The sequence below is a fragment of the Pristis pectinata genome, chromosome 25 (genome assembly GCF_009764475.1).
Source record: "Pristis pectinata isolate sPriPec2 chromosome 25, sPriPec2.1.pri, whole genome shotgun sequence".
NCBI lineage: Eukaryota > Metazoa > Chordata > Chondrichthyes > Rhinopristiformes > Pristidae > Pristis > Pristis pectinata.
This window is the reverse complement of record NC_067429.1, coordinates 14909334-14932043: the sequence shown is the minus strand read 5'-3', so window position 1 is coordinate 14932043 and position 22710 is coordinate 14909334. Positions and strand designations below refer to the sequence as shown.

General features: G+C 40.0%; 1 protein-coding gene across 4 annotated transcripts in view; it reads right to left on the bottom strand.

Moving 5' to 3' along the window:
• Window positions 1-22710, bottom strand: part of LOC127583023 (G protein-activated inward rectifier potassium channel 1-like) — a 55259-nt gene that overhangs the window by 13464 nt on the left and 19085 nt on the right. The window contains exons 2-3 of one of the 4 annotated variants that reach the window (XR_007958192.1): window positions 16512-16728; window positions 10389-10462 (exon numbers count right to left, since the gene is read on the bottom strand). The exons of 1 other annotated variant lie outside the window; for it this stretch is intronic. Coding sequence is in view for 2 of the 3 variants with exons in the window: in XM_052038717.1 (XP_051894677.1) it covers window positions 16512-16728 (217 nt within the window). In the remaining variant the exon portion in view is untranslated. The remainder of the gene's footprint in view (window positions 1-10388; window positions 10463-16511; window positions 16729-22710) is intronic. 2 more of the 4 variants (XM_052038717.1, XM_052038718.1) reach the window with 2 other exon arrangements.

Here is a 22710-nt window from a genome sequence, read left to right as displayed (position 1 = left end):
CTACTTGTGAAAGACACCAGAGAGAGAACTTCAGTTCTGAGCTCCCCAGAACAACATTATTGGGTTTTCTATGCAATGCTGTGCTGAAGATGACGTTGTCAGTTTTTGTGCAGCGTTCTCTATTGATTCTCTATAACTTATCACAGTTCTTAGCATGTGCTACAACAGACGTGATCTTAAATGGGCATACCACAGAGCAAGTAACTTTTTTCCAACAACTGGGACAGAGGAAGCTGAACAGGCTGATGAAGAATTCTGGCCGGGGAGGTATGTGTCTTGTCCATGGAGACAATGTAGACACAAGTCATTCCTGACCAGAGTTTGCCAGGGAGGACATGTGCAATCTCTGAATGCCTGCACTCTGGGAAGCCTAAAATCCCAGACAAGTACTTGCATTGCTGCCTGATCTGCTGAGAATCCCCAGCATTTTCTGTTTTTTTAAAAAATATTTTTAGCATCTACATTTTTTTCCTTTTCAATTACTGTATAATTTACTGGAACTTTTCTTCCAGAAATTAGCACCTTGAAGAAGTTCTATTCCTGTCTCTGACAGGCTTTCTGTCTGTCTGTCTGTCTCTTTTATTACAGTTACCTTACATGGTTTCTGCTTCCTTCTTGTCTTTGATAAGATCTTGACCAAAATATGCCTCCACAGCTATATCTCTTTCCTTAACAAATGTCTCCAGCTCCAACACGTTGCATATGGAGTCCAGCTGAAATTCCACCCTTCACAGTTCCAATCCAAACAAGATCAGAGGAATGCCCCGTCTATCCAGCATTTCTTGAATCACTGTTCTTGTTGCATCCTGAGATCCACACTTAATGCCACCCAACAACACATTTATACTCTCGACCATTCTTTGCAACTGTACTGACTCACTTGATCTCAAAGCTCTCCTGTTCAGCAGTTCCACTTTATTCTTTGTCAACAAAAAGCCTTTATCCTTCTTTTTCACACATTAAAGATCACAAAGTTCAACAGCTCTTGAATTCGATTACTCCTCCAGATCCTTCTCCCCTTCACTTTCCTCTGAACTCATCTCTCCCTCCTGTCCCAACCCTTGCTGTATTTTCACTATCTCTCCTGATCTTCAGTCCTTAGAAGAATCAGCCCTCATTCTCCCACGTCCCCCATCTTAATGAGTTCTAAACCCAACATCGCACTGAGCTCTTTTTCCACCTTCTTCGTCTTCATGTTGATATCTTTGACCAGGAGTCCTCACCCCAGACTGTGGACATCTGAGATATCACAGACATCCAAAGAATAAAGTCCAAGGTAGGAAGAAATGAGTTCTGTACAAAAAGAGCAGGCCAAAGGAATGAATCAACCAGGACGGTCCTGCTTGCAGATCCTGACGAGGAGATGGAGGCAGGTTGTCCATTCTCACAGCTTCTTCATCTTCATTGCATCTCTCCTGATGATGAAGCTTTCCACACCTGGGTTAACCTACTTGCAATAGAGCAACACTTTTCCATTTGCAACTGTTAACATAAATATCTAAACCTGGGATATTATAGTGGCTATCATTTGTTCTATTTCCTCTCCTAAAAATTCCTGGCTGTTCAACAGCCACTTAAAGGGATACTCACCATTTCATATTCTCTTGGCACTGGAGATAGGGACAGGGTATCTGCCACAGGTCTTGAGTGATTTTACCAAGACCGCATGACACTCCAGCAACATTTGTTCCACAGGTGACGTTACTTAATAGTGCTGCACTACCCTACATCATGGGGGTCACCAAGAGAAAGGGAAGGTTCGGTCAATGGATTCTCACTCGAGATTCCACTTGGTCCAGACAAGGAATGGAGAAGTATGTGGAGAATCCACATCAAATTGTGACTGCTCAGCACTTGACACCTGTTTTAACGTCTCCAGGCAAATTCAGCGATAGTCAGCAGGAATAATCCAAGATTTTGTGCTAAATCCAAATCTTCAAATTCTCCTATTATTACAACACCCATCCAACAACTATTTCCCCCATTTGGCCAGAGCAAGCCCCTAAATCTTTGGTTGATGAGATGTCATGATTGGGAAAAGTTGGAAGAAAAATTAAGAGTTAAATCATGGTACAAAGCAAAAGTAGAGAAGGGAAAAAGAAAACATAAAGTTGACCAATGTAAATCAAACAGATTCGTATCACTGATGATCAATTCTGTGGATTAAGTAAATCATTAATACAGAGCTTATCTGATCATTGTTCCCACCCACCAGCTAAAATTTAAACTAAAATGAAGAATGGTGAAATGGCACAAGGAGACCTCACCTCCAGAGTCTGGATTTACATCTTGTTTGGTCTGTTGGGATGAAAATCTTCTCATTATGAGATTAGTTTGGCCACTCTCAAACTAGTTGTACTCTAAACCAGCTCAAGTCTCTAGTTTAAATCTTTGCATTTGAGTATTTCCAGGCAAGTAATTGCCTCTCATTCAGAGAAGCTGTAAAGATATCTGGTATGGGAAATGAAAAAAAACACACTAATACAGTATAGGATCAGGTTTTGATATTATCTTTAAATTACTTTGCTGAGGTGACGCAAATGGGAATTCTTATCTCTTGTGTTTCACTCTTCCTGATTGTTGAAACTGGTGTCCAAACAAGTAGAAAGGTGTTCTGTACTCAGCAGTACAAGAGCAGTTCATCCAAAATAAATTATTTTACTGTACTGCATTTGACTCTTATATTTGATTTTACTAACTATTATCAGTTATACTTTATGCTGATGAATAGTTCATTATACTTATAAGAACATATGTTATTGAAGAGTACATTTAGCCCACCAAATCTCATCCCACAGAGACGTTAATCTCCTAAACACAATGGTTCTGTCTTTATTGTATTAAATGGCAGATTAATCTCACCTTATTTACCAGTAAGTGCAGAAGTCTTTCTGGATATCTGTTCTAAGTACACTTGTCACAAATTTTAATTTATATCCTTTGATCCTAACCTTTTTGCGGACTTGGAAATACTGAGCTATTTTATATCTGCCAATTCATCTTCTGTATATTTAAACATCCTCTTCCTAGACCATAAAGTTTAAACATCTTTATATAACTTTGTTTTTTTTTAAACCACTTTCTGCTATATGATACCAGATTGGCATTATTTTGTATGACATTAGCGGATGACAACTTAATACACCCCTTTTAAGTATTCATTTCTACTACTTAAATAGGGACATACGTGTTGAACTAGTTGCTTTGTTCTTCTGACTAAAAGTAAGACTTCAGCACGGTGCCCTACAAATCAACGACAGTACAAGTTATGCATCAGTTAGGTGTCAGGAATTTAGTTAAAACAACATTTGATTTGAAAGCTTTATGTTCATCTCTATTGCAAACCTACAGGTAAAATTTGTTAACAATCTAGCAGCACTCTAGTCACATTTCAGAATAAAAGTTCTCATGACTACCATTTGGAGCCTGCCAATGTACGAAAAGTGAATCATATCATTCTGATGGAAACCAGCAAGATTTAAACTCTCAGCTCATGGACCCAGTAGATAATTTTATAGCACTGGGTGCATGAACTTAATCAGGGCACCTATGTATTGTCTATAAATTCCAGAAGGATGTATCTTCCCAACTCTTTACAAGATTTGGTTAACTAATAAAATTGTTCAGGATTCTTCAGTCAATTACACTGTATTAATTTTGGCCCATACCTCAGTCAAGGGATAATGGTCTTGCTGTTCTGAGCAGAGTTGTTACTAGACAATAAAAATCCAAGGTAGTTTAATTTATCTGCCACTCTCCTTCTCCCAAGCTTGCTGAAATACACAAACATAAAACTGCAGGAGAGTTGTGAACGCAGCCCAGTACATCACGCAAATTAGCTTCCCCTCTCTTGACTCCATCTACACTTCCCGCTTGCCTCAGGAAAGCAGCCAACTTAATCAAGGACCCTTCCCCACCCCAATCATTCCTCCTTCTACCCTCTCACGTCAGGCAGAAGATAAAAAAGCTTGGAAAGCATGTACACCAGACTCGAGGACAACTTCGATCCCGCTGTTATTAGATTCTTGAAGGGATCTCTTCAATGCTAAAATGAATTCTTTATCTCCCAATCGACCTCCTTGTTGCCCTTGCACTTTATTTGTCTACCTGCACTGCACTTTCTCTGTAGCTGCTGCACTATGCTCTGCATTCTATTTTCTTTTATTACCTCAATGTGTGACATGATCTGCCTGGATGGCACGCAAACAAAAGTTTTTCACTGTGTCTAGGTATACACGACAATAGTAAACTATTTCCAGTTCCAATTCTAAGGTTCCTGGACTGGCAGTTTTAAAACAATCATCTTCATTTACAAATCCCTCTCTAACATTGTTTTTCTTTTTCCTTGCAATCTCATTCAGCTTACAACCTTCTGTGATATCTTTGCTCCTTTAATTCTGCTTAAGTTATGATATATTCTTTTGAGAAATAGAAACTCAATAAGAAGAATGTTCCACTTATGGCTAAATAAATTAAAGATGTTATCATTTTGAAAGAAAAGACATATTACATTGTAAAGATTAATGGCAGGCAGAAAATTAGAAAATTTTAGAAATAAGCAAAGGATGACTAAAACAAAAGAAAGAGGGAGAAGATAAGATATTTATTTATTAGTCACACGTACATCGAAACACATAGTGAAATAAGTCTTTTTGCGTTGCTCAGAATGTGCTGGGGGCAGCCTGCAAGTGTCGCCACTCTTCCGGCGCCAACATAGCATGCCTACAGCTCCTAACCTGTACGTCTTTGGAATGTGGGAGGGAACTGGAGCACCCGGAGGAAACCCACGCAGACACAAGGAGAACGTACAAACTCCTTACAGACAGGGACGTGAACTGAACCCAGGTCGCGGGCACTGTTATAGCGTTACGCTAACCGCTAGCCTCATAGATTATGAGAGTAAACCAATTACAAAAATATAACAAGAGATACATAAGTACATAAAAAGGAAGAGGGTGGTTAAGGTAAATGTTAGTACTTTACAGGATGAGAATAAGGAATTAATAATGGGAAATAAGAGGATGGTTAATTTTAAATATTTTCTTTTTAGGTCTTCTGAACATTCTAAAGGCATCCTAATAATCAAAGAAAATGAGGGAGCAAAAGTGGAACAGACAGGTGGGGTGGGGGTTTATCTTAAAACAATGTCTATCACTGGGGGAAAGTTCTTGGCAAACTACGGAGACAAAAGGCTGACAAGTCTCCTGGAACTGATGGCCTTCATTCGAAATGCTAAAGAAGAGGCTGCAGGAATGGTGGATGCATTTCTTTAGTTGAGCTGGTGGTGGTCTCCTGCACTCTGCAGAAGCTCAGCATCATAAGAAGATGGCCCTTGCAATCAGCTATTCAACAAACAATTGGGAGCTGGAACATTTGAAGGAAGAGTAATGGAGTGGAACGGGAAAAAATCTGGGCAGGTGATCCAACTCAGACATCTCCTTCCAGCATGGAACTAAGTTCATTGTGAAACCAATAACTCCAAACTTGAATCAGGTTCCACACCAAAGCCCACAAAAGCCCAAAGAGTAGTAAACAGTGAGCACTGTTCCTTTTAATACATCAAATTCCCAGGCTACTGTCTTTCAAATAAACATGAATGTCTATGGTCACTTGAGTAATTGACACAGAAAGAGCTTTTTATCCAACAGGGATAATTTTCTAATTAGATATGGGTGCCTCATCAATGCCCATTTAAGTGATCTGAGTTAATTCAGAGCTGAGTACACAGTAAACAACTTGCACAATTTCTTTGTGAGCCAGGCTGTTTCTGCCAGTAAAAAAATCCAAATCAATATTTTAACAGACAATCTTTATCAGAGGCATTCTTCATTAGTAATGCCCAAACTTTGGATAAAACCACAGTTGATCAGAAAAGTCACAGCGTATCTTTACAAATGGGCTTTCCAGCAGATATTTAATGTCTCCCTTTAATTCGGAGAGACCTAAGACCAGCTGGGTGCTTGCAATGAAGGATGGCATTGATGTAAGATGGTTCTTGCTGTTTCAATGTATTATGCTGTTTTCACAGAATCTAAGAGAGTAGCCAACAACAGTGGGAACTAAACACACAGTCTTTATTGATAATCTGGTGGGCAGATATCAGGAAGCCTGTGGGTATGAAGTCTGTTCTCCGAAACAGACATGCATAATTGATGTTAGTTTTGAAGTAACAAGAAAGCTTTAGACAGATTTTAAGTGCCTGTTAAATAGAAGTAACGGTTTTATGCAAAATATCAGATTTTTACACACTCTTGCCTCAGTTGTCATTTCTTGTGGCCATCAAATGAAACAATGCAAAATCAGCGAACTACCTTTGGGACCTCAGCTCCCACTGCCACATGTTCTCACACTTCACCCACCAGGAATGTTTTTTTATACACAGGATGAGGGTGGTTGCTGGCAAGATCAGCATTTACTGCAAAGTCTAATTGCCTCATAATAAAATTAAAGCCTCATAACGAAGGTGGTGGTGATATACTTCCAACCTAAGACTGTGTCCTCTGCTAAACAATGAACTTTCTTCAGACATACATTCAACGAGGGAATTGATTTTTCATATGATCCAAATTTAATTTTAGAAGTAGATTAATATAAATGTTATTCAAGATTACTTTTCTGGATCAGGAATAGGTTGCAATGCCAATCTGGATAGGGTGCCTTTAGTGGCCGAATAATTTTATCCTATAGGCAGCTGAGAAAGCAAAGACTGCAAGATTCCCAGTTCAATTTTTCACCAGTGTCCAGTTCGCTATAATAGCAGGAGAACCAGAGGAGAGATGGAAGAGATAAGACTCCGTTTCAGATTTGCGCTTAGCCAACATAGTTGAAATTTAGGATATGGTTTACTCAGGATCAGGTGCAAGATTGGGCTCTGTTATAATGTCCCTGTTGTTGAATTATTTAACAGCTACCACTGTCAAGGTTCAACGGTATATTGGGATGGCAGAGTGGTGCAGCCAGGAAACCTGCTGCCTCACAGCGCTGGCGACCCAGGTTCAATCCTAACCTCTAGCGTCACCCGTGTGGAGTTTGCACATTCTCCTTGTGACCGTGTGGGTTTACTGCAAGTAATCCAGTTTCCTCCCAAATCCCAAAGACATGCAGGTTGATAGGTTAACTGGCCACTGTAAATTGCCCCTGGTATGTCGGTAAAGTGGTAGAAGCTAGGGGGAAATCAGAAGAATATGAATGAGATTAGTATGGGATTGGTGTAAACAGGTGCTTGATGGTTGACGTGGATTCAGAGAGCCAAAGGGCCTATTTTTATGATGTATGACGTGATGATTCTATGACTCTTTATCAAGAGTAGCCACCTGGGTGAACCACCAGAGACTACCTGATTTCCACGGACAATGCCCTGAAAGAAGTCAGTGCCTTCTGCAGTGGTAAACATGAGAGAACATCAGCTTGGAGAGAAAAGGGAAAACCTCAAAGACAATCAGAAAGGCTATTTTATTTGCAGTGATTAATCCAGAATTGGACTCTTCAATTGAGACTGTCCAGACTAAAGCCAGTGACACCACATATCAGGAGAGTTGTGCAACAGACAACCAAAACATTTGTGCAAAATTTAAATAGGCTTTGTAAATTTTCCACCTGAATAAAATAATTATAATCAGTCCAGTGCTTAATCCATGCAGTTGAAATATTGTGCCTTTTCCTAATGATAAAATTTAACCAAATTGTTAACCGAAGTGGTTGAAATTTGATCACTGAGTGTTCACTTATAAAGACTGACACTTGGATATTTTTGGAGGAAGCTGTCTGTCTAAATATGATGTAAACTACATAGAGTGTTACTCATGCACAAAATATGTCCCTCTGATGTTTGGCACAATTTATGATTTTGCAGGATCAAAGCAGCATAAGGCCAGAAAGCTGATGCATGTGCATGTCTGGAATGATAATGCTTAACTGAATTATAATAGTTAAATTAGGCATTGAAATTGGGAATGGGGTTTAAAATGCAGATATGTCTGAAACCTTTCATGTCATAATGAAGATTTTACCCTCAATGAAATGGAAGGAAAAGAAAAGAGAAAGTGTATTTTCTCTTTGTTATTGAGTTTAGTGAAAAGCCTGATCCTACAGAGTTCAGAAGGATGAGGGCGTATCCCACTGAAAACCTACCAGATACTGAGGAGGCCATTAGTAGGAGAGTCTAAGATCCAAGGGCACAGCCTCAGAATAAAGGGAGATCCCTTTAAAACTGAGATGAGGAGGAATTTCTTCAACCAGAGGGTGGTGAATCTGTGGAATTTGTTGCCACAGAGGGCTGTGGAGGCCAAGTCATTGGATGGTACTTAAGGCAGAGATTGATAGGTTCTTGTTTGATAAGGGGGTTAAGAGTTAAGGGTGGAAGGCAGGAGAATGGGGTTGAAGAATAATCAGCCATGATTGAATGGAGGAGCAGACTCGATGGGCCAAATGGCCTAATTCTGCTCCTATATCTTATGGTTTTACATTTATGAATGGAGATTTCTCACCCAAAAACTAATGAAAATAATTGTGTGGAAGTATTGCACGTATTGAGCTGGGAGGGAGGCAAAGAGCATGGGTTCACTCCAGACTTCCAGTAAAGACACACTAATGGAGGAACTGTTTGCCACTATGATCTGTTGAAAACAGAAAAACATTTCTCCTTCTCCTGCACTGTCAAACCTTATTAAAAAGAAGACAAAACAGATCATAACTAAATGCTGTTTTCTCTGTGGCTTAATCATAACACAATGAAGCAGGAACTAGCTGATAAAAAATCCTTTATCAATGTAAAATTTAATAAATGGAACTCAGTCCTTTTACCTGGAAAAATAAGGGAATAGAGTTTACAGGCACTGATGATAGATAACAGAGATGAGCAGAGTGCTTACTCCTGCCAGCTAAAGGCAGAAAGTGGGATTTTGAGATTTCTCACCAAGATTTTAACCTTCAATGTTCCCTGTTCCAGATACTTGAACTGTCACAATCCATCCAAATCATGAAATTAACTCAGTTCTAGCAAATATGGAAAATTCCTTCTGAATCAGCAAAGCAATCAGACTAATGTCACTATTATGCCAACAAAGGAGGATATATAAACTGGCACTCCAGCTACAATTGAAAGCTCTGTGACCTCAGTGGGATTGCTGAACTTGAAAAGTTCCCTAATATCCAGTCTTCCCTCATCGTTTACACAAAGCTTCTGCTGCCCGGAGATGGTCAGTCATGTGCTGTGGGCCATTGTATTTGTCTCAGCATGGGCCTTGGCTCAGTCTTCCCCAGGGCAGAACAGTGATATAGCCAGTAAACCATATTTACACCATAATGCATCAGGATATAGAAAGAGGCCATTTCAGCCCATCTAGTCTATGCCAGCTCACAGAACAATCCCACAACCCCCCCCCACAACTAATTTTCTCTGTTCCCTTTTCTTCCCACATTCACATCAACTCCCTCCAGGTTCTACCTCCCACTTACACAACAGGGGCAATTTACTGTGGTTAATTAACCTACCAAGACACATGTCTTTGGGTGAGTGCAAGGAAACAAGAACACCCAAAGATGTGCAGGTTGGTATGTTGATTAGTCACTCTAAGTTGCCCCGAGTGATAGGTATGTGATAGAATCTAAGGGGATTTGATGGAAGTGTAGGGAGAATAGATTATAGGGAAAATTTACTGGGGGTATAGGATTGCCCTGCGAGACAACATTGACCTGACGGGACAAGTGATCATCCTTCTATGTTGTAAGGAAATATGAAGACCATTACCCAGCTCATCATTGAGGCCCACAGCAATCCAAAGCCTCCCCCAGTGCAACAGGCCAGCTGTGCTGACAGAAGAGCTTTGCCAGCCAGTGAGGCCCCACCTGTTCTCTCTCTCGAGGCTGTATTTAACATGCACAAATAGATGAAATCACCCAGTACTTAAGAAACTAAGTTAAAAAGACTAAACACACACATGCACAACGCACATACATTCAAATTCAAAAAAGTATTTTAAACATTTAAACTAACTTAATTGACTCAAATATAATACTTTACTTAACCTTCTCTGACTACTTGGCTTCTCCCATGTTTTCAATGAACTGCACTTACCCTGGCTTAACCTGACACGGGTTCAGTGGCAGCTTTAAGCCCGATGATTGGGAACTGATGGAAGGTCTTGCTGCCCTGTCACACTCCATGACATGTCCACAGACACAAACCAGGAGTTCCACTGCCTTTGCTCTGCCAAGCCGAAGCTTGCACTATAGCATCCGCTCTGCAATATTTGCCCTCAGACCCATATGGATCTTGGCAGATTTGCCCCAATATGTTGGCATGGAATGAAAAGTGGCAATCTCCCAGGTTTCATTCAGCAGCCTCTCAGAGAAGCAAGAGGCACAAGTCAGTGCAATGGACTTCCTACCTGCCTGTTTACCTGCACCCCTTTCAGATATAAACACAGAAAATGCTGGAGATATTCAGCAGGTCAGGCAATAACTGTGGAGAGAGAAACAGAGTTAACATTTCAGATCAGTGATCCTTTATCAAAAGTGGAAAAGAATTGTAAAAGTAAGTATGGTTTAAGTTAGAAGAGGGGAAGGGGTGGAAGGAATAAAGGGAAAGTTTGAGATGGCAGGGAATTAAAGGTCGACCAGGTGACACAAAACATAATGATGCCACCCAAGAGAGGGTGATGAATTCTAGTTAATCACAATTGCTTGGTCGGAGGAGTGTAAATGGAAGAGATGAATAAGGGCAACAGAAAGGGGAGAAAAAAACAAGCTAGGACCATGAAATGCAGGTCACAGCAATTTCTGGAATCTGAAATAACCAAGAAGGACAAGGGTAGAAGATACAGGAGCCTGAGGGCACGTACCACCAAACTTTGAGGACAGCTTCTACCCCACTGTGATAAGACTATTGAACGGTTCCCTTATACAACAAGATGGACTATGACCTCACGATCTACCTTGTTGTGACCTTGCACCTTATTGCACTGCACTTTCTCTGTAGCTGTGATGCTTTACTCTGTACTGTTATTGTTTTTTACCTGTACTACATCAATGCACTCCGTACTAACTCAATGTAACTGCACTGTGTAATGAATTGACCTGTACGATCGGCTTGTAAGACAAGCTTTTCACCGTACCTCAGTACAAGTGACAATAATAATAAACCAAACCAAAACCAAACCAAACCAAGAATGCTGGAAACACACAGCAGATCAGGTAGCATCTGTGGAGTGAGAAAAACTGCAGGTGGATGACCATGATTCAGAACCTTTCTGTGTAGCAAAACACACAAAATGCTGGAGGAACTCAGCAAGTCAGGCAGCATCTATGCTGGTTCTGATGTATGGTCGCACTGACCTGTAATATTAGTGCAGCTTATTCTCTCCCCACCTGATCTCCTGAGGATTCCCAGCATCTTGCTTTATTTCAGATACACAGCAACTGCTGTGTTCTGAATCTCACAGTTCCAGCATGTTGCTTTTTTTTCTTTCTGCTGCCCTTATTCCTCTCCCGCTATTTTCACTCCTCGGGATATGTATTAACAAGCATTCATCACCATCTCCAAGATAGCACCAATAGCATTTGTGTCACTTGGACAAACTTGGTCTCCGCCCTATCACGGATGTTCCCTCAGTTCTCTACACACTTCCCCCCTCCATAACTTAAAGTACACTTTTTTCTTCACTTTTCCAGTTCTGATGAAAGGTCATCAACCTGCAACATGAACTGAAGCAGTGTTGTAACAACACAGAGAACAAGATTCAATTCTGCAAACTCTATCAATCAATATTGAAAGTACTATAAGGCAGCACAGAAGCACAGTAATTAAAGCTGCTGTTGTACAGTTCCAGCTAACTATGTTCCATTCTGACCTTGGGTGCTTCCTGTGTGGAGTTTGTGTGCCTCCCAGTGACTTGTGGTTCCCCCCCAAGTGCCGCAGTTTCCTTCCATATCTCAAAGACAAAGTGGCCGGTTAAGTAGCAAACATAGTGTAAGTGAGTGGTAGGAGAAACAGAAGGGGGTGATGGATATGTGAGAGAGAATAGATTACAGCGAAGTAAGAGGGTATTGCAACGAATGGGAGGGCTGACATAAACAATGGGCAAAAGTCTTACTTCTGCATTGTGTAAAATATATATAAAAATATGGGATTACACACCTGTCTTGTTTTTTATCCAGGTGCAGTGGTATTTTCATGCTCAGCTTTTATTGCAGCTTATAAAGGATTACCACTGTGCTTTGGCAATGTAGAGGTTGTCTCAATTAACTGACTGTGTGCCCATTGATATTTTATTATATTTAAATGTTTGTTAGTTTGAACATAATTTCATGATGTGTTAATGCTTTTATCAAAAGCAGCCGATTAATATGGAAACCAAAAGTACAGATGACGTCCAGAGCACTGAAGGTTTGTACTTTATATAGTTCTAATTTTAGATCTTAAATTAATTTCTACATAACTGGAAAGAATTTCTCTCTCGGGACATTCTATATTGCTGACTTAAGAGACCGCAGATGCTGGGATCTGGAGCAACACACAAAACGCTGGAGGAACTCAGCGAGTCAGGCAGCAAATATGGCAGGAAATGGATAGTCGATGTTTTGGGTCGAGATCCTTCATGTGGAGATCTGGAGATGAAGGGTCTTGACCCAAAACGTCGACTGTCCATTTCCCTCCAAAGATGTTGCCTGATCTGCTGAGTTCCTCCAGCATTTTGAGAGTTATTCTATAATTGTACTTCACTTGCACTGCTCACAATTATCACCAGCCATGTTGTTTTTCTGTGCTCCACAAATGACAAGCAACCAATGCTAACTAACAATCAACGAAGTGGAGCACTGTCTGATGTTATGTAAGACTAGGCAGCAATTTTTCTCTCAATACTTGTGTGATTGAAATGTCATAACAACCAGCATTGTACGGATGAAATGGAGGATAGCAAGTAACCTGATCCTTCAGATTGACTTTTGTTATTTAATTGATAGGTTGCTTTACTTGAAATTTGCTACCGTGTTACTTATGTTTTTTCATATGAATAAGAGCAAAATCAGAAAGCGGTGCCAACATTTGTTTTCTGTAAAAAGGATTTTATTTATCCATACAGATCAAGCCTTGGCAAACAGCAGCACTCAAGCTGTGAGGAGTACACAGTTTATTGAGTCAATGGGCGAGCAGGTAAATTCCCATTCAGCATTAGCATCTCCAGAAAGAGAAAACCAGCAATAAGATTTCATGAAGATCCTGGCCAAAAAAATAAAATTCCAATTTACAAAATCTAGATGCACCAGCTACATCACAGCTGTGATCACACATTTAAAATATTTCAGTGACTATGAAGTATTTTGGGACTAATATCCTGAGAGTTTGAAAGACATGGCATCAATGTAAGCCTTTCTTTCTGAAGCAATGAGTCTCCAGCATTTTGGTGAAATCTTATGGTGATAAATTGCAGCTTTAATATTACTGATGAAACCAAATAAACCTGGGGATTGAAAAAGCTGAATTTCTTTTTATTGGCTGTCAGCAAAACCTGGCCCATTGGCATTCGCTTCCCATTCTTTGTGGTCCTCTGAAGATTGGCTCTCTCTTCGATCTGCTGCAATCACTGGGCTAAAATGCACTGCTGGCTAGCAGGCAGTTCCACAGTAAACCAGGGTACAGCTGCAGTGTGTTTAGAGAACACTCTGGACTTGTCTAGCAGCCAGAGATATCCTCCCACAATTTGGGAGGGTACTCTGATGCCCAGGAAGAAATGTTGGGTAGCTACAGAACAAAAACAGCACAATGAAGAAAGGTCATTGACGCCTGTCAGTCTCAATTGAGAACATAGCTGAGACAGCTTTACAGCCCTGTGGACTATCCCATTGTAAACATCCCTCTGTGAGCTCTACAGGGGACAGAACAAGTAAAGGGGACCTGACATCTCATGGAAACGGACATTAGATGGATTACAAAAGCTCAGATAAACACTCTGGTAATTAAGGAACCAAATAGTTAAAATAATTGTGGGACGGAGCCAGGAGAATTTGGTGTTAAAGGAAACACATACTCTATGGATAAGGATTGGCGTTACAGCTGTGTAAATGGCAATAAAGTACTAACCAACATTTGGAAGTTAGGTGAAGAAATGTATAAAATGCTGTGTTATGAGATGATCAGCAGCAGTGACTCTGGAGACCAACCACTGAAAAAGACCTGGAGAAGAACTCACCAAGATAGAACCCCAGCCGGGTTCATCAAGAGTGGACAATATCTGAATACATGTAGTAGGGTTTTGGAAGAACTGAAGAGTTGCAGAACTAAAAGAGTTGTGAAACTAAGGGGTTAGTGAGTCTTGTTTGAAACTACGTCATGAATCTTTGAGCAACATGCACAAATGCTGGAGGAACTCAGCAGGTCAGGCAGCATCTATAGAGGAAAATGGACAGTTGATGCTTTGGGCCGAGACCCTTCATCAGGACTCATGCTCATTTTCCCTCCAATATTTGCTGCTTGACCTGCTGAGTTCCTCCAGCATTTTGTGTGTGATGCTCCGGATTTCCAGCATCTGCAGTATCTCTTGTGTCTCCTAGTGAATGTTTGAGTTGTTTTGAACTAATTGTGGTTAATAAAGAAGTAGAGCTGTTAGGCAAAGTCATTGTCTGGTGTGTTTTATTGTATGCTGGCATTTAATTGGCAACACTTACATGCCTGTATGCTGCAGCATAGAGTTTGGGAACGAACTGAAGCTCATATACGTGGAGGGGCGGGTGGGGGGTTCCATAAGTTACTGGCCACAGTTTACATCTGGCCCTTCATTTTTACTCCAGCCACAGCTGGCAAACCCAGCACAGCTCATTCACTTGAACTGGGTCACTGACCTTCATTTAAAAGGTTAGTTCAGTTTAACCTATTCAGGATCTTTCTTTCTTTCTTTCTTTATTTCTTTATTTGTCATTGCAACAACAACACAACAAGATTATGATGGCACTCCCTTGCCTAATAAAAACCAAAACAGTAAATTGATAAGAGCAATTATAACTATAAAATAAAACAAACATACTCACACAAAGATAAAGTATATAAAAAATATAAAAAGGCAGTGTGCAAATGAACCGTGGTAATATAAATAATGATAATCAGCAGCATATATTAAATAACACCATGATGAGCCCAGCCTGGTAAAGGGGTGAAGACATAGCATGTGTGTGTATGTATGTATAGGAGGTGTCAGTCCATGTTCAACAATTTAATAGCTTTGGGGAAAAAAGCTGTGTTTCAGTCTTGTAGTGTGTGCATTTATTGTCCTGTATCGCCTACCAGAGGGGAGTAATTTAAAAAGGTAGTGAGCAGGGTGAGGTGGTTCTCGAATTATGTTTAAAGCACTGCTCCGACATCGAGCCTTATAGATGTCCTCCATCGCCGGTAACTGAGTCCCAATGATGTTTTGGGCCGTCTTGGTGACCCTCTGCAGAGCCTTCTGCTCCTTCCTAGTGCAGCTGGCATACCAAGCAGTAATGCTGTAATGTCAGGACGCTCTCCACCGCACACACCGGTAGAACTTCACCAGAATCTTCTGAGGTAGTCTGGCTCTCCTCAATTTCCTCAAAAACTAGAGGGGTTGCTGTGCCTTCCTAATGACAGCTGAGGGGTGTATTGCCCAGGAAAAGTCCTCGGTAATGTATCACTGGGACATCTTCAGCACTTCTGGTATAGAGGGAGCAGCTAGTTAATTCAAACAAGAAACAGTCTTAAAAGCTGTTCACAATTTAACTTCCACTGATTCTTTAAGTCCATTGAAGCTAATCATCAGGTGTGGGACATTTTGATTCTGTACCATTATAACTATGCAGGGGAAGACTCTAAAGGAACGGTCCACGTGAATTGGCCCTCATTAAAAACCCTCATGATGAGATCAGGGAAGGCATTAAGTGCCATCTCCTGTATTAACATGTTTTTAAAGACATATCTCTGCCACTTAATACACAGTTCAGGTCATGCCTATTTTGTCACTTACTATTCTGGCTGTTTGTATATCCAGTGAGCCATCACTCAACACTCTAACAAAAGAGATGTATTTTGGGTGTCTCTGATGTTTTTGTGCTCAGAACTCCTCAGACCAGCCACAGGTATTTGAATATTCAAAGGTGTTCAGTCAGTTGTGCTTCCATTGTAAATATGTAATTCTGAAAAAGTTACCTGTTTACACTCAAAATGTTAAAGTTAAGTAGATAATTACAACCATTGAAACTGTAGTTAATTGCTTATTGTTATCTTCGTGTTTTAAAAGAAGAACATCACTGTACTGTCAAGTGTCAGGACAGGAGAAATAGATTCTCCAGAGGATCTTCTGTCCTGTATAAGACCCTTTGTATCTATCAGCTTCAGTCTCCATTGACTCAGTCACAGTCACAACAAAACCTAACTACATTCCACAAGTGAAAAAGGTCTTGGTGAGTTACAAGGGCACAGGAAACAGATGGAAATATTATGAAATGTTTATAAAGAAGAAATAAAATATTTTAATGACATGCAGAAATAAACACTGACTTACCAGTAGTCTCGACAATTCCTTCCAGTATTACCACAATCTCAAATTGATCACTTCTGAGAGATCGCTGAGATAGATCAAAGAAAGGGCTGTTAGGATTTATTTCATGGCAAATAGTCAGAGGTGAAACAAGGAACAGTTGGTCTGCACCAGTGCCAAATCCGACGTCCAACTCGCACTGATCTAGGGGCAAGAACTCGCCTTCTGGAGTCTGTCGGGACTGAACACAAGAGAGACAAAACAATATTATCATTGGAATTTATTCTTTGTAACTTTCATGCTTGCTTCTTAAATAGACTCAGTGGTCCTCTGTATACCATATCAATCTGCATCTCATATATTCACCTCCATGACTGTAAATAGCTTTCAGAGTTAAAGTAATAATTGTAAGTTGATTTTTGTTTTAAAATTAAGATAAGTCACTTGAGTTTTACAAATCATAACTTTCAAAAAAGCCTTTTATAAAGATCTGCATATCCTAGCATAAGTTTGGTATTTAAAAGTGAACAAAAGGTGAGAAGTAAGTATGGTTGTGGTTGATAGATATGTCTAATGCTTTACTCACATCGAGCATCTGGGGTATAGGAGGGAGCATTCCTCGTCGGCTCTCAAAGGGAAGAGTGAGCAGAGGAACATGTCTACCAAAGCGGAGGAAACGAGAGGCAAAATAATCTCACAATTAGCAGGAGATAGGGAATAGATGCTTTCTAATTGTAAATGGTCAAGTAAAGGAGCATCTGCTTGCAAGTTCCGGTGAACCCAAGTGGGTGCACAAGGCTGGCACTGAGGCACAGTATTGACAACAATTTTGGTTGTAGAAATTTCAGCAACTGAACAAGTGTTGCACATGTTTGAGATCAAAATTATGTCACCTGGAACTGAGGTTGGGTTCAGAGAGTTGGGGCAGTGGGAGGATAGTCAGGAACATTGTAAGAGTCTCGGGAACATTTGGACATTAGGTGGTTGGAGAAAAGGATGGGAGTCAAGGAGTTGGAAGGATCTGAGAAGTCTTGGGAGAAGGAGAGAGGGGGAATGAGGCCAGGTGGAATATGGGTTTGGTGCCTAGACTTCATGGGGTCAGAAGTGACATTAGTAGGTCAGAGTGAACCTGATGCCATATATTGGGGAGGGAACCAAATCAAGTAAGGACTTCACTTATAGGGGTCCCAATTTGGGTGGCCCTTTAAGACTTGAGTGTCTTACAATTGCCCAATGATAGTCATTTCCCAGCACAAGTCTCCACACATCCTCCAAAAGGACATAGTATAGGGAACAGTATCATCTCACACAGATATTCTAGAAACTGGATCACTAAATTACAATGCAAATCAAATTTTCATTATCAGTTTAAGTGTAAGTAACCACTGACTTTCACCAATACAATGTAGATCACAGCTGGAAGTGGAGGGCTTTGTGTAATCCACCCTTTCATTTCTCCTTTCTTAATGGTTCCTTCATTTTTCCTATCCATTGTTCTGTTTCACATTCTTAGTGCATTCTGTTCATGCTCTGCCTTTCATTTTACATCATTTTTTAAGTTTTATTTTAGTACATTTCATTTTACCCCTTTGTTTTCCTTCTGCACTATCATTTTCCTTCCTTCAGACCTGTTCCCAAAATCCAACCATAATGCATCCATACCATATTAGTGGCATCCAGGACTATTGTTTAACCACATCGCAATGAAAGTTGATAAAAGTAAACTTAGTTGTCACTGTTTCTACCCTTGATGCATTTAATTCAAACCCATCACAACCATTTAATTTTAGATGCACCTCATTAGTATATCTATTCTAAAGAAAAATGTCAAATTAGCACCATGTTTGAAGACATGTTTATATGTTCTATTAAGCTATCCACTAACAATTATCTATCATCAAGGATCCCCGCCATCTGGGTCATGCCCTCTTCTCATTGCTACCATCAGCCAGGAGGTACAGAAGCCTGAAGTCCCACACCACCAGATTCAGGAACAGCTACTTCCCTACAACCATCAGGTTCCTGATCCAACCTGCACAAGCCTAACCCTACCTCAGCAATGGAACACTATGGATCACCTCCTGCACCCACCATGGACTTGTCCCTGATTGTGTCTTTTTTTTGCACTAAGGTCTTGTTTTTTGCAGTCTTTCTCTCTCCCTCTCTCTCTCTCTCCCTCTATCTCTCTGTCTGTCTCTCTCTCTCTCTCTCTGTCTCTCTCTCCACTGTCTTGTATAATTTATGTATAATTTATATCCTTTGTGCTGTCTAGTACCTACATGCCTGTGATGCTGCCCCAAGCAAGTTTATCATTGTACCTGTACCTCACTGTACTTGTGCACATGACAATAAACTTGACTTGACTTAAAGGTTTGTTTCCCTCCAGACATTAATTGCACTAAAAATAATTTGGTGCAAATAGACATGTGACAAAGATTGTCAGATCATGATAACTAAGTTTCATCTATCATTCTAATCAGTTCATAACAGAATCCCAAAAACTGGTTAGGAATTAGAAATGAAAATTAGATTTTCACCGTCATTCAGAACTCTTGGTTACAGGAGTGTAGTGATAATGTTACTTGGATAGTAAAACTAATAGGTTGGAATGTAGTGGCCGAGTTATGAGTTATTGAATATACAGGTTTAAGTAGCTGGATTAGTAATAAAGCAGGGTGATAATGGGGTCGAATAATCCTATGGTTATGATATTGGACTTGGAAACCAGAGATCTATATGGCAGTGTATCAAGTATGTTATTTAACTGGGAATCCAACAATCTATCCCACAATGGCAGCTTGTGAATTTGAATTCAGTTTTAAACCATTGGTCTTAGTAAACTTGACACCAGCTAGACAATAAAACCATCAGTTTATTGTCAAAACCCACCTTTATGAAACCGAGCTTTAAGAAATAGGGTTGAATCTTAATTACCATCTGAAATAGCCCAGTGAGCCATTACATCAGACTCCCTTCAACTGATTCATCAGGCAGTCGACTATCACCTTTAACCAGGGCCAGACTAAATGAAAGTGACATCCAGAAGCTGATAGTGAAAGAATCTAGGCTTCCTGACTTTAAATGCAAAGCAAGATTTGGAAATAACAACATCATAAATAATGAATGTTTAAAAATAATCTCTGCAAATTTGAGATAGGAGAGTGCAGCTGTGGCTCACTTCCTCGGCCATGTTTCCCTCAGTTTGCCCCTCGCAGTGGAGGCCTGGCTTTGCTAGTTACAGCCCAAACAGTGCCATTCTATTTATGATACTTAATTTGTCAATTTTTGTTTGTAGAAAATGTCTTGGTGAAAAGAACATAAAATAACCAAATAACCCAATCATCACTAAATATGTTACTCATCTTAGTTCCAATTTGTTTTTTTGTGGGAACTGCATCTCCATGGTACCATTATTAGGGCTTTGGAGAACCAGTCAGTTAACTCAATGGATTTCAATCCAAACTAAATATTTATATTTTCTACCTAGATAGTAAGGAGTTTACGAATTGGTCTATCAACCACCTACCCCCTTCCTCCCTCCTGCTTGTTCCAATGTTCAATTAAATCAATGGCTGACTTATATCTTAACACCAATTATTCATATTCTGACATCCATCTCATCTTCTCATTACTACCATCGGCAAGGAGGTACAGGAGCCTGAAGACCCCACATTCATGATTCAGGAACAGCTTCTTTCCCTCCGCCATCAGATTTCTGAATGGTCCATGAACACTACCTCATTCTTCCTTTTTTTGAACTAGTTTTGTAATTTATAGTAATTTTATGACCTGGCACTGCACTGCTGCCACAAAACAACAATTTAACGTCATATAAGTCAGTAATAATAAATCTGATTCTGATTCTATTGTTTCATGTTATGATCTTTCATCAGAATTGGGAGTTGTCATAGATAAAGCAAATTTAGTATATTAGAGAAAGGGTGGGGGGAGACAGAGTGGCAAGAAATTAGGGAAGGTTTGTAATTTAATGGTAAGTGACAAGAGGGGTGTCAGCACAAGATGAAAGAGGATTCTCATGGAAGGTCATCAAACTGAAACATTATTTTGCACCTCTCTTCACAGATGTTAGCTGACCTGCTGAGTATTTCCAGCATTTTCCATTTCCATATATGAAAGAAGAATGCTTTGTAGCAGGTGCACAAGATGAGATCTAATCAGAGCTTTATACAGATGCAGCAAAACTCTCATTCCTTCAAAAACCATAGCTAAATTAAATGATTTTCTGATTTACAACCCTTTATTCGGTTCATTAAAGCTCTCCTGCTAATTTCAACACATCATTATTAAGATTGAATGATGATTAGAATTGTAGTTAATATCCTTCTGCCATTTTGGTTAATGAACTGGGATTTATTTCCAACAAGAAAAACACGCAATAAGAATCTTGATACCAAATTTTATAAATTAACCAACATCATAATTAATCATTTCTTAGAATAATTGATCTTGTACTAAGTTACAGTATTTTAATTTGTTCTAAGTGATAGCATTTCATTGTCTACCTCTGCCTCGTGCTGATATGTTTCCTTTCATCGCATAAGCACACATTAGACTCTGTTCACTTGTTAACCAAATAAATGGTTCCATTTTCATGTCTACCCAGTCTTGCTTAACTTCAAACAGGGACATGGGACAAAACCAAAGCAAAAGTTAATTTTGACAATGAAGTTCAGGAATACATTCAGTGTTCAAAAGGATTAATCTGCACCATCTCAATTCCAGTGACAAAACATAAAGTGTGCTGGATGGTTTTTTATGGTAACTTACTGCTGTTGCGATTAGTTTACTTTGACCATCAGGGTGCCTATTTGCAACATGTCGACAGCCACTGAGTTGAAGCAGGCAGGGTGGGTGTCTGAATCACAGTAAACAAATCATACTATAAATAAAGTAAATTCACTCAGAAAACAGTCTATTTAAAGAAAGAATATGAAAGAAGCTGCAGCAATTTTACCCAATAAAATGAGTAAACCTCCTTCAGAAAAATGCAGTAAGCAGCTATATTTAAAGTAGGTGCATGAAATCTATCTCAGCAATTTAAGGCAGTGTGGTCTCCAGACAGGGTAATTAATCATCTTTACACTGGTTGGGGATAGCTTTCACTTACAGGGAGAATATTCAAAAGCTGCATACACTGAGAATGCAACTCCTCAATCATATATAGTCTGGACATTCTTGTGTATCTAAATAGGTTTACTAGATTGGCAATGCAGCAGATGTTGGTTAAGGGTTCTCTGTCGCAAATGTCAGTTACATTGAGAGGGGCAGGGTTAGAACCATTAGGCCATGGACCCATTGCATAGTGGGAGAACAGTTGGAGCCTGTGATTGGGCTAATGATGTGCTAATTGGTAGGGGTTGAAATGTGGAGCCACTGTAGGGGACCCCATGGGATTGCTGCATTGGGGGCGTGGCGTGGCGTGGCGTGACGTGTCGAAGCCAGGTTTTGTTTTAGTTTCATGAGGGATTGAGAGCAACATCAGAGAGCACAGGGGATTATGGCAATAATGCTGCTTTGGAAACCTTGGAAGGATGATAGCTAAGGTTGACTTGCATGAGAAGAATCCCAATCCAGCATTGTTTTGGAAGACCTACTTGTCCCAGGAATGACCAAAGGACTGCTACATGGAGAATGATGTCATCACACCAGGTGCATACCAGGAAGAGCATGGCAAAATTTCTGTAAAAATGCCCCAGAAATAGTCCTTATCACATTTATATCTGAAATAAAATGATATTTAATTGCATAATGCTAAAATACAACATTTTGCCATTGAAGTCCTCGGTAACTCTATTTTGTGAATCCAATGTGCATTTGAAAATCAGAAGTTGATTGCAAGGACTTCCCCCTTTTAATGCATAAATTCTATATCGTTTAGATTCCTGGGATCTAAGGGCATGGATCGGGGGCACTTAATTCCAGTGAGGTAGAAAGATGGAAATCTTCCATTTCTATAGTGGCTTTCCCATTTTATATCACCAAAAAGTTCTTTACAGCCAATGGCATTATTGCAAAATGGTCACTGTTGTAAGGGAGGAAATATGGTAACAAACAACAAGATGCTGGAGAAACTCAGGAGACCAGGCAGCATCCATGGAGAAAAGCAGATGGTCAATGTTTTGGGTCAGGACCCTTCTTCAGGACTGAAGATAGGAAAAGGGGAAGCCAAATATATAGGGTGGAAAACAGAGCAGTGATAAGT